The following is a 12727-nucleotide window of genomic DNA, read 5'->3' as shown; positions in this document are numbered from 1 at the left end:
GAAGTATTACTGTAGTATTTATACTTGTACTGAAGTATTACTGTAGTATCACTGTAGTATTTGTACTTGTACTGAAGTATTACTGTAGTATTTGTACTTGTACTGAAGTATTACTGTAGTATTTGTACTTGTACTGAAGTATCACTGTAGTATTTGTACTTGTACTGAAGTATTACTGTAGTATTTGTACTGAAGTATTACTGTAGTATTTGTACTTGTACTGAAGTATTACTGTAGTATTTGTACTGTACTGAAGTATTACTGTAGTATTTATACTGTACTGAAGTATTACTGTAGTATTTATACTTGTACTGAAGTATTACTGTAGTATTTGTACTGTACTGAAGTATTACTGTAGTATTTGTACTGTACTGAAGTATTACTGTAGTATTTATACTTGTACTGAAATATTACTGTAGTATTTGAACTTGTACTGAAGTATTACTGTAGTATTTGTACTTGTACTGAAGTATTACTGTAGTATGTGTACTGTACTGAAGTATTACTGTAGTATTTGTACTTGTACTGAAGTATTACTGTAGTATTTGTACTGAAGTATTACTGTAGTATTTGTACTGAAGTATTACTGTAGTATTTGTACTTGTACTGAAGTATTACTGTAGTAGTTGTACTGTACTGAAGTATTACTGTAGTATTTATACTTGTACTGAAGTATTACTGTAGTATCACTGTAGTATTTGTACTTGTACTGAAGTATTACTGTAGTATTTGTACTTGTACTGAAGTATCACTGTAGTATTTGTACTTGTACTGAAGTATTACTGTAGTATTTGTACTTGTACTGAAGTATCACTGTAGTATTTGTACTTGTACTGAAGTATTACTGTAGTATTTGTACTGAAGTATTACTGTAGTATTTGTACTTGTACTGAAGTATTACTGTAGTATTTGTACTGTACTGAAGTATTACTGTAGTATTTATACTGTACTGAAGTATTACTGTAGTATTTATACTTGTACTGAAGTATTACTGTAGTATTTGTACTGTACTGAAGTATTACTGTAGTATTTGTACTGTACTGAAGTATTACTGTAGTATTTATACTTGTACTGAAATATTACTGTAGTATTTGAACTTGTACTGAAGTATTACTGTAGTATTTGTACTTGTACTGAAGTATTACTGTAGTATGTGTACTGTACTGAAGTATTACTGTAGTATTTGTACTTGTACTGAAGTATTACTGTAGTATTTGTACTGAAGTATTACTGTAGTATTTGTACTGAAGTATTACTGTAGTATTTGTACTTGTACTGAAGTATTACTGTAGTATTTGTACTTGTACTGAAGTATTACTGTAGTATTTGTACTGAAGTATTACTGTAGTATTTGTACTGAAGTATTACTGTAGTATTTGTACTCGTACTGAAGTATTACTGTAGTATTTGTACTGAAGTATTACTGTAGTATTTGTACTGAAGTATTACTGTAGTATTTGTACTTGTACTGAAGTATTACTGTAGTATTTGTACTTGTACTGAAGTATTACTGTAGTATTTGTACTTGTACTGAAGTGTTTGTGAAACATGTTGAACACACAGTATCTGTCACACCCTACTCCCCCCACCCCCCTCCTCTTCCTGTAATGTGGTGGAGCTTGTTATAACCCCCCCCCCCCCCCCTGCTCATACACTTCCTGGTCCCTCCCCTTCAGATCTACAGCTGTGTGGATGGGTCTAACCAACATGGCGCTGCACACACACAGCTGACAGGCTCCACTCGCTGCACACACACATGCTTTGAGATCGCAGCTCAAACTAGTTTCACTTCTCAGGAAGTGAGACTCACACAGTATCTGTCACACCCTGCTCTCCCCCCCCCCCCCCTCCTCTTCCTATCATGTGGAGGACCTTTATACCCTACACTTCTCAGGAAGTGAGACTCACACAGTCGCTGGCAGTGAAGGAGAAATGGCGCAGAAAGGAGTTCAGCTGGACCGCGAAACCTTCTCTTGTTCCATCTGTCTGGATCTACTGAAGGATCCGGTGACGACTCCCTGTGGACACAGCTACTGCAAGAACTGTATTCAAAGCTTCTGGGATGGAGAGGACGAGAAGAGAAGCCACAGCTGCCCTCAGTGCAGGCAGACCTTCACACCGAGGCCTGTCCTGCTGAAGAGCACCATGTTAGCAGCTGTAGTGGAGGAGCTGAAGAAGACTGGACTCCAAGCTGCTCCTGCTGATCACTGCTATGCTGGACCTGAAGATGTGGGATGTGATTTCTGCACTGGGAGAAAACTGAAAGCCTTCAAGTCCTGTGTGCAGTGTGTGGCCTCTTACTGTGAGAAACACCTCCAGCCTCATTATGATGTGGCTCCATTAAAGAAACACAAGCTGGTGGAGCCCTCCCAGAAGCTCCAGGAGAACATGTGCTCTCGTCACGATGAGGTGATGAAGATGTTCTGCCGTACTGATCAGCAGTGTATCTGTTATCTCTGCTCTGTGGACGAACATAAAGGCCACGACACAGTCTCAGCTGCAGCAGAAAGGACTGAGAGGCAGAGAGAGCTCGAGGGGAGTCGACTAAACATCCAGCCGAGAATCCAGGACGGAGAGAAAGATGTGAAGCTGCTTCAGCAGGAGGTGGAGGTCATCAATCGTTCTGCTGACAGAGCAGTGGAGGACAGTGAGAAGATGTTCACTCAGCTGATCCGTCTCATGCAGAAAAGAAGCTCTGATGTGAAGCAGCAGCTCAGATCGCAGCAGGAAAGTGAAGTGAGTCGAGTCAAAGAGCTTCAGGAGAAGCTGGAGCAGGAGATCACTGAGCTGAAGAGGAAAGACGCTGATCTGAAGCAGCTCGCACACACAGAGGACCACAACCAGTTTCTACACAACTACCCCTCACTGTCCCCACTCAGTGAGTCTACACTCTCCTCCAGCATCAACATCCCTCTCAGATACTTTGAGGAAGTGACAGCGGCTGTGTCACAAGTCACAGATGAACTCCAGGACGTTCTGAGAGAGAAGTGGACAAACATCTCACAGACTGGGACTGAAGTGGATGTTTCACTGTCAGCAGAGCCCAAGACCAGAGCTGGATTCTTAAAGTATTCACGTGACATCACACTGGATCCAAACACAGCACACACACAGCTGTTATTATCTGAGGGGGGCAGAAAAGTGACATTCATGAGTCAACCTCAGTCTTATTCTCATCACACAGACAGATTCACTGAATATCTTCAGGTGCTGAGTAGAGAGAGTCTGACTGGACGTAGTTACTGGGAGGTGGAGTGGAGCGGGGGAGTTCGTGTAGCAGTCGCATACAAGAACATCAGCAGAGCAGGGGGGGGTGAATGTAGATTTGGATTCAATGATAAATCCTGGATGTTATATTGTGACGATGACAGATATATATTTTATCACAACATTGTCCAAACTCCCGTCTCAGGTCCTGCGTCCTCCAGACTCGGAGTGTACCTGGATCACAGAGCAGGTGTTCTGTCCTTCTACAGCGTCTCTGACACCATGACTCTCCTGCACAGAGTCCACCACACATTCTCTCAGCCGCTCTACGCTGGAGTTCGTTTATATTCTTATGGCTCCACTGCTGAGTTCTGTAAACTCAAGTAGACAGAAGTAAATCTCTGGTTCTCCTTCAGGGAGTCTTCTTCTCTCAGTGAGTAAACTAACCCCCCCGGACTAAGTGACATGTTCTATGTTTCATATTATATTCCAGATGATCAGCTGTACAATGAACCTGAATAATAATCACAATATAAGTGCAGGAGGTTTGTGTGACACCAGGATGAAGTGTGAGCAGATAGTTTCCTGTGAATGTTGATCACAGATCACATTTACTTTGAACACAATGTTCTTGTGATGTTAACAGTGAAGTTGAACATGACCCTCATCCTGGGTGGGGTTTGTATTAAACATGTTAAGACTAAAAAGACTTCTTCCTTTAAAATGAATGTGAACGTGTGATTTAAGGGAAGCGGCTTCAGCTCTGTGTTTAAACTCTGAAACGTATTTCGTCTCCGTGTTTGTGCCGACGGCTGATTGTTGTGGCGTTTGTTCAGCTGTCACTCAAACATTGTGGGCGGTGCTTGACGTCATCAGTGGTTGTGTAATGTGGGACTTTGTTTAGGTGGAGCTGCTCCCTCTGTCTGTGGAGCCATGGAGGCTCTCACTGCTCATCATGTTGCTGTCTCTGCATCAACATGTCCACTCAATGTTTGATGAATATTTGTGTTGATGTATTTCTATCTTGTTTCTCTTCCACTGCATGTGTTCAGAGAGGAAGCAGCAGCTTCATCCTGGACACTTTGTTCTGTTAGAAAGACGTCTAGAAGCACATTGATGTGTTGTTGTTGTTATGAGGGCTTATAGAAGTGTACTTATCCTGATCATAATCCATCAGCAGAGGATTCATTCTTGTCTTTCACATGCTGACATTGTGCTCAAAGTGAACGTGTACATGAAGTCATTGAACTTTACTGATGTGAGAACAAAGTGCAGCTTCACATGATGAATAAACAAACATCAAGTCTTTTCTTCTTGTCTTCATTCCAGGGTATCAAACAAAGCTGACGGAGACAATGTGAAGCTGACGGAGACAATAACTGAGCAAAGTAGCAGCACGTGGTGATCAAATGTTGTCTTATAGATCAGCTGTGAATATGAAACTACTGTATTACTGCAGATCAATATTATCACTACAGTAATAAGGAGACATGTTTTGTGTCTGTCGAGTGGGGAAAAGAAAGAACGTACAAATGAAAGTCATGAAATGTGCAGTTTGAAGGATTTAAAGGACCTTTGTGTTGCTGTAGTTTCCCAGCATGCTCTCTGGTCTGTGTGTTGGTGTGCAGGAGGATCCAGGTGGAGCAGATGCATCAACACAGAGATCAAGGTGCGTTCACTGACCTGCTTCAACAGTAGGAGCAGTGACTGTTGAACTGTCTGTCAGTCTGTGTGTGTGTCTGGCTCCACCTGCTGCTTCTTATTTTAATGACAATCTGCATCCAATAACTTCTGCACTCTTTAATATTGAGCTCCACCTTCCAGATACTGCAGTACTTCTTCTGTGAAACACATCGACACACTGCAGCAAGTATTCATGTGTTCAGTGAAGACGAGCTCTAATGAACTCCTGCATGAAGGTGAACAGGCTCAAATAAACAGCTCACACATATCAGCTGACACTTCCCCACTTCATGTATAACATGAGCTGTGAGTGACATGTGAAAAAAGCCCTCTGCACAAAGCTTCAGAATATAGAGAGGAATGAAAGTGGAAAGTTTGGTGTATGTAAGTGCTGCTGAAGTGGAGACTTCTGCTGAAGAGTGTGAGAAAAAGCTCCTTTAGAGAAAAGCTCCTTTAAAGATATGTATTGTAACATTCATACATGTTGTACACACTACAGGTGAACAGAGTCATACATGTTGTACACACTACAGGTGAACAGAGTCATACATGTAACTAACAGATATCATGAAGCTTCCCCACTTCATGACTCACATCAACACAAGTTTATATTACAAGTGTTTAATATGTACATGAGGCGTTATGTAATGTAGCTGTGGAGAGTTTACATCTACACTTCCTCTCGTCTGAAGAAGATAAGTAATTCGAAACAACAAAAATGTTTTAGCCCGTAGTGTCTCACCTTTAGTAAAAGTGTGTTACATGTTCCTGTTACATTAATGTGTGTGTTACATGTTCCTGTTACATTAATGTGTGTGTTACATGTTCCTGTTGCATTAATGTGTGTGTTACATGTTCCTGTTACATTAATGTGTGTGTTACATGTTCCTGTTACATTAATGTGTGTGTTACATGTTCCCGTTACATTAATGTGTGTGTTACATGTTCCCGTTGCATTAATGTGTGTGTTACATGTTCCCGTTACATTAATGTGTGTGTTACATGTTCCCGTTACATTAATGTGTGTGTTACATGTTCCCGTTACATTAATGTGTGTGTTACATGTTCCCGTTACATTAATGTGTGTGTTACATGTTCCCGTTACATTAATGTGTGTGTTACATGTTCCCGTTACATTAATGTGTGTGTTACATGTTCCCGTTACATTAATGTGTGTGTTACATGTTCCCGTTACATTAATGTGTGTGTTACATGTTCCCGTTACATCAATGTGTGTGTTACATGTTCCCGTTGCATCAATGTGTGTGTTACATGTTCCCGTTGCATCAATGTGTGTGTTACATGTTCCCGTTGCATCAATGTGTGTGTTACATGTTCCCGTTACATTAATGTGTGTGTTACATGTTCCCGTTGCATTAATGTGTGTGTTACATGTTCCCGTTGCATTAATGTGTGTGTTACATGTTCCCGTTACATTCATGTGTGTGTTACATGTTCCTGTTACATTCATGTGTGTGTTACATGTTCCTGTTACATTAATGTGTGTGTTACATGTTCCTGTTACATTAATGTGTGTGTTACATGTTCCTGTTACATTAATGTGTGTGTTACATGTTCCTGTTATATTAATGTGTGTGTTACATGTTCCTGTTACATTAATGTGTGTGTTACATGTTCCTGTTACATTCATGTGTGTGTTACATGTTCCTGTTACATTAATGTGTGTGTTACATGTTCCTGTTGCATTAATGTGTGTGTTACATGTTCCTGTTACATTAATGTGTGTGTTACATGTTCATGTTACATCAATGTGTGTGTTACATGTTCCTGTTGCATTAATGTGTGTGTTACATGTTCCTGTTGCATTAATGTGTGTGTTACATGTTCCTGTTGCATTAATGTGTGTGTTACATGTTCCTGCTGCATTAATGTGTGTGTTACATGTTCCTGTTGCATTAATGTGTGTGTTACATGTTCCCGTTACATTAATGTGTGTGTTACATGTTCCCGTTACATTAATGTGTGTGTTACATGTTCCCGTTACATTAATGTGTGTGTTACATGTTCCTGTTACATTAATGTGTGTGTTACATGTTCCTGTTACATTAATGTGTGTGTTACATGTTCATGTTACATCAATGTGTGTGTTACATGTTCCTGTTGCATTAATGTGTGTGTTACATGTTCCTGTTACATTAATGTGTGTGTTACATGTTCCTGCTGCATTAATGTGTGTGTTACATGTTCCTGTTGCATTAATGTGTGTGTTACATGTTCCTGTTACATTAATGTGTGTGTTACATGTTCATGTTGCATTAATGTGTGTGTTACATGTTCCTGTTACATTAATGTGTGTGTTACATGTTCCTGTTGCATTAATGTGTGTGTTACATGTTCCTGTTGCATTAATGTGTGTGTTACATGTTCCTGTTACATTAATGTGTGTGTTACATGTTCCTGTTGCATTAATGTGTGTGTTACATGTGTGTGTTACATGTTCCTGTTACATTAATGTGTGTGTTACATGTTCCTGTTACATTAATGTGTGTGTTACATGTTCCTGTTACATTAATGTGTGTTACATGCTCCTGTTACATTAATGTGTGTGTTACATGTTCCTGTTACATTAATGTGTGTGTTACACGTTCCTGTTACATTAATGTGTGTTACATGATCCTGTTACATTAATGTGTGTGTTACATGTTCCTGTTACATTAATGTGTGTGTTACATGTTCCTGCTGCATTAATGTGTGTGTTACATGTTCCTGTTGCATTAATGTGTGTGTTACATGTTCCTGTTACATTAATGTGTGTGTGTTACATGTTCCTGTTACATTAATGTGTGTTACATGTTCCTGCTACATTAATGTGTGTGTTACGTGTTCCTGTTACATTAATGTGTGTGTTACATGTTCCTGTTACATTAATGTGTGTGTTACATGTTCCTGTTACATTAATGTGTGTGTTACATGTTCCTGCTGCATTAATGTGTGTGTTACATGTTCCTGTTACATTAATGTGTGTGTTACATCTTCCTGTTACATTAATGTGTGTGTTACATGTTCCTGTTACATTAATGTGTGTGTTACATGTTCCTGTTACATTAATGTGTGTGTTACATGTTCCTGTTGCATTAATGTGTGTGTTACATGTTCCTGTTACATTAATGTGTGTGTTACATGTTCCTGTTACATTAATGTGTGTGTTACATGTTCCTGTTACATTAATGTGTGTGTTACATGTTCCTGTTGCATTAATGTGTGTGTTACATGTTCCTGTTACATTAATGTGTGTGTTACATGTTCCTGTTACATTAATGTGTGTGTTACATGTTCCTGTTACATTAATGTGTGTTACATGTTCCTGTTACATTAATGTGTGTGTTACATGTTCCTGTTACATTAATGTGTGTGTTACATGTTCCTGTTACATTAATGTGTGTGTTACATGTTCCTGTTACATTAATGTGTGTGTTACATGTTCATGTTGCATTAATGTGTGTGTTACATGTTCCTGTTACATTAATGTGTGTGTTACATGTTCCTGTTGCATTAATGTGTGTGTTACATGTTCCTGTTGCATTAATGTGTGTGTTACATGTTCCTGTTACATTAATGTGTGTGTTACATGTTCCTGTTGCATTAATGTGTGTGTTACATGTGTGTGTTACATGTTCCTGTTACATTAATGTGTGTGTTACATGTTCCTGTTACATTAATGTGTGTGTTACATGTTCCTGTTACATTAATGTGTGTTACATGCTCCTGTTACATTAATGTGTGTGTTACATGTTCCTGTTACATTAATGTGTGTGTTACACGTTCCTGTTACATTAATGTGTGTTACATGATCCTGTTACATTAATGTGTGTGTTACATGTTCCTGTTACATTAATGTGTGTGTTACATGTTCCTGCTGCATTAATGTGTGTGTTACATGTTCCTGTTGCATTAATGTGTGTGTTACATGTTCCTGTTACATTAATGTGTGTGTGTTACATGTTCCTGTTACATTAATGTGTGTTACATGTTCCTGCTACATTAATGTGTGTGTTACGTGTTCCTGTTACATTAATGTGTGTGTTACATGTTCCTGTTACATTAATGTGTGTGTTACATGTTCCTGTTACATTAATGTGTGTGTTACATGTTCCTGCTGCATTAATGTGTGTGTTACATGTTCCTGTTACATTAATGTGTGTGTTACATCTTCCTGTTACATTAATGTGTGTGTTACATGTTCCTGTTACATTAATGTGTGTGTTACATGTTCCTGTTACATTAATGTGTGTGTTACATGTTCCTGTTGCATTAATGTGTGTGTTACATGTTCCTGTTACATTAATGTGTGTGTTACATGTTCCTGTTACATTAATGTGTGTGTTACATGTTCCTGTTACATTAATGTGTGTGTTACATGTTCCTGTTGCATTAATGTGTGTGTTACATGTTCCTGTTACATTAATGTGTGTGTTACATGTTCCTGTTACATTAATGTGTGTGTTACATGTTCCTGTTACATTAATGTGTGTTACATGTTCCTGTTACATTAATGTGTGTGTTACATGTTCCTGTTACATTAATGTGTGTGTTACATGTTCCTGTTACATTAATGTGTGTTACATGTTCCTGTTACATAAATGTGTGTTACATATTCCTGTTACATTAATGTGTGTGTTACATGTTCCTGTTACATTAATGTGTGTGTTACATGTTCCTGTTACATTAATGTGTGTTACATGTTCCTGTTACATTAATGTGTGTGTTACATGTTCCTGTTACATTAATGTGTGTGTTACATGTTCCTGTTACATTAATGTGTGTTACATGTTCCTGTTACATAAATGTGTGTTACATATTCCTGTTACATTAATGTGTGTGTTACATGTTCCTGTTACATTAATGTGTGTGTTACATGTTCCTGTTACATTAATGTGTGTTACATGTTCCTGTTACATTAATGTGTGTTACATGATCCTGTTACATTAATGTGTGTGTTACATGTTCCTGTTACATTAATGTGTGTGTTACATGTTCCTGCTGCATTAATGTGTGTGTTACATGTTCCTGTTACATTAATGTGTGTGTGTTACATGTTCCTGCTACATTAATGTGTGTTACATGTTCCTGCTACATTAATGTGTGTGTTACGTGTTCCTGTTACATTAATGTGTGTGTTACATGTTCCTGTTGCATTAATGTGTGTGTTACATGTTCCTGTTACATTAATGTGTGTGTGTTACATGTTCCTGCTACATTAATGTGTGTTACATGTTCCTGCTACATTAATGTGTGTGTTACGTGTTCCTGTTACATTAATGTGTGTGTTACATGTTCCTGTTACATTAATGTGCGTGTTACATGTTCCTGTTACATTAATGTGTGTGTTACATGTTCCTGCTGCATTAATGTGTGTGTTACATGTTCCTGTTACATTAATGTGTGTGTTACATGTTCCTGTTACATTAATGTGTGTGTTACATGTTCCTGTTACATTAATGTGTGTGTTACATGTTCCTGTTACATTAATGTGTGTGTTACATGTTCCTGTTGCATTAATGTGTGTGTTACATGTTCCTGTTACATTAATGTGTGTGTTACATGTTCCTGTTACATTAATGTGTGTGTTACATGTTCCTGTTACATTAATGTGTGTTACATGTTCCTGTTACATTAATGTGTGTGTTACATGTTCCTGTTACATTAATGTGTGTGTTACATGTTCCTGTTACATTAATGTGTGTTACATGTTCCTGTTACATTAATGTGTGTTACATGTTCCTGTTACATTAATGTGTGTGTTACATGATCCTGTTACATTAATGTGTGTGTTACATGTTCCTGTTACATTAATGTGTGTGTTACATGTTCCTGCTGCATTAATGTGTGTGTTACATGTTCCTGTTGCATTAATGTGTGTGTTACATGTTCCTGTTACATTATTGTGTGTGTGTTACATGTTCCTGTTACATTAATGTGTGTTACATGTTCCTGCTACATTAATGTGTGTGTTACGTGTTCCTGTTACATTAATGTGTGTGTTACATGTTCCTGTTACATTAATGTGTGTGTTACATGTTTCTGTTACATTAATGTGTGTGTTACATGTTCCTGTTACATTAATGTGTGTTACATGTTCCTGTTACATTAATGTGTGTTACATGATCCTGTTACATTAATGTGTGTGTTACATGTTCCTGTTACATTAATGTGTGTGTTACATGTTCCTGCTGCATTAATGTGTGTGTTACATGTTCCTGTTACATTAATGTGTGTGTGTTACATGTTCCTGCTACATTAATGTGTGTTACATGTTCCTGCTACATTAATGTGTGTGTTACGTGTTCCTGTTACATTAATGTGTGTGTTACATGTTCCTGTTGCATTAATGTGTGTGTTACATGTTCCTGTTACATTAATGTGTGTGTGTTACATGTTCCTGCTACATTAATGTGTGTTACATGTTCCTGCTACATTAATGTGTGTGTTACGTGTTCCTGTTACATTAATGTGTGTGTTACATGTTCCTGTTACATTAATGTGCGTGTTACATGTTCCTGTTACATTAATGTGTGTGTTACATGTTCCTGCTGCATTAATGTGTGTGTTACATGTTCCTGTTACATTAATGTGTGTGTTACATGTTCCTGTTACATTAATGTGTGTGTTACATGTTCCTGCTGCATTAATGTGTGTGTTACATGTTCCTGTTACATTAATGTGTGTGTTACATGTTCCTGTTACATTAATGTGTGTGTTACATGTTCCTGTTACATTAATGTGTGTGTTACATGTTCCTGTTGCATTAATGTGTGTTACATGTTCCTGTTACATTAATGTGTGTGTTACATGTTCCTGTTGCATTAATGTGTGTGTTACATGTTCCTGTTACATTAATGTGTGTGTTACATGTTCCTGTTACATTAATGTGTGTGTTACATGTTCCTGTTACATTAATGTGTGTGTTACATGTTCCTGTTGCATTAATGTGTGTGTTACATGTTCCTGTTACATTAATGTGTGTGTTACATGTTCCTGTTACATTAATGTGTGTGTTACATGTTCCTGTTACATTAATGTGTGTTACATGTTCCTGTTACATTAATGTGTGTGTTACATGTTCCTGTTACATTAATGTGTGTACATGTTCCTGCTACATTAATGTGTGTGTTACATGTTCCTGTTACATTAATGTGTGTTACATGTTCCTGCTACATTAATGTGTGTGTTACATGTTCCTGTTACATTAATGTGTGTTACATGTTCCTGCTACATTAATGTGTGTGTTACATGTTCCTGTTACATTAATGTGTGTGTTACATGTTCCTGTTACATTAATGTGTGTGTTACATGTTCCTGTTACATTAATGTGTGTGTTACATGTTCCTGTTACATTAATGTGTGTGTTACATGATCCTGTTACATTAATGTGTGTGTTACATGTTCCTGTTACATTAATGTGTGTTACATGTTCCTGCTGCATTAATGTGTGTGTTACATGTTCCTGTTGCATTAATGTGTGTGTTACATGTTCCTGTTACATTATTGTGTGTGTGTTACATGTTCCTGTTACATTAATGTGTGTTACATGTTCCTGCTACATTAATGTGTGTGTTACGTGTTCCTGTTACATTAATGTGTGTGTTACATGTTCCTGTTACATTAATGTGTGTGTTACATCTTCCTGTTACATTAATGTGTGTGTTACATGTTCCTGTTACATTAATGTGTGTGTTACATGTTCCTGTTACATTAATGTGTGTGTTACATGTTCCTGTTGCATTAATGTGTGTGTTACATGTTCCTGTTACATTAATGTGTGTGTTACATGTTCCTGTTACATTAATGTGTGTGTTACATGTTCCTGTTACATTAA

General features: G+C 37.8%; 1 protein-coding gene across 2 annotated transcripts; it reads left to right on the top strand.

The window, feature by feature from the left end:
- Positions 1-1695: 1695 nt before the first annotated feature.
- Positions 1696-4775, top strand: LOC115007170 (tripartite motif-containing protein 16-like). Of its 2 annotated transcripts, XM_029429903.1 has the most exons (3): positions 1696-1796; positions 1895-3640; positions 4537-4775. In XM_029429903.1, exon 2 carries the CDS (start codon positions 1933-1935, stop codon positions 3592-3594), a length of 1662 nt encoding a protein of 553 aa, XP_029285763.1. In that variant the 5' UTR covers positions 1696-1796; positions 1895-1932; the 3' UTR covers positions 3595-3640; positions 4537-4775. The 2 variants fall into 2 exon arrangements, with proteins under 2 accessions (XP_029285763.1, XP_029285762.1); XM_029429902.1 differs by lacking the exon at positions 4537-4775 and having other exon boundaries at positions 1895-3704.
- The last annotated feature ends 7952 nt before the right edge of the window (positions 4776-12727 follow it).

Source organism: Cottoperca gobio, chromosome 4 (genome assembly GCF_900634415.1).
Source record: "Cottoperca gobio chromosome 4, fCotGob3.1, whole genome shotgun sequence".
NCBI classification, from domain to species: Eukaryota; Metazoa; Chordata; class Actinopteri; order Perciformes; family Bovichtidae; genus Cottoperca; species Cottoperca gobio.
This window is presented reverse-complemented; position numbering and strand designations above follow the sequence as displayed.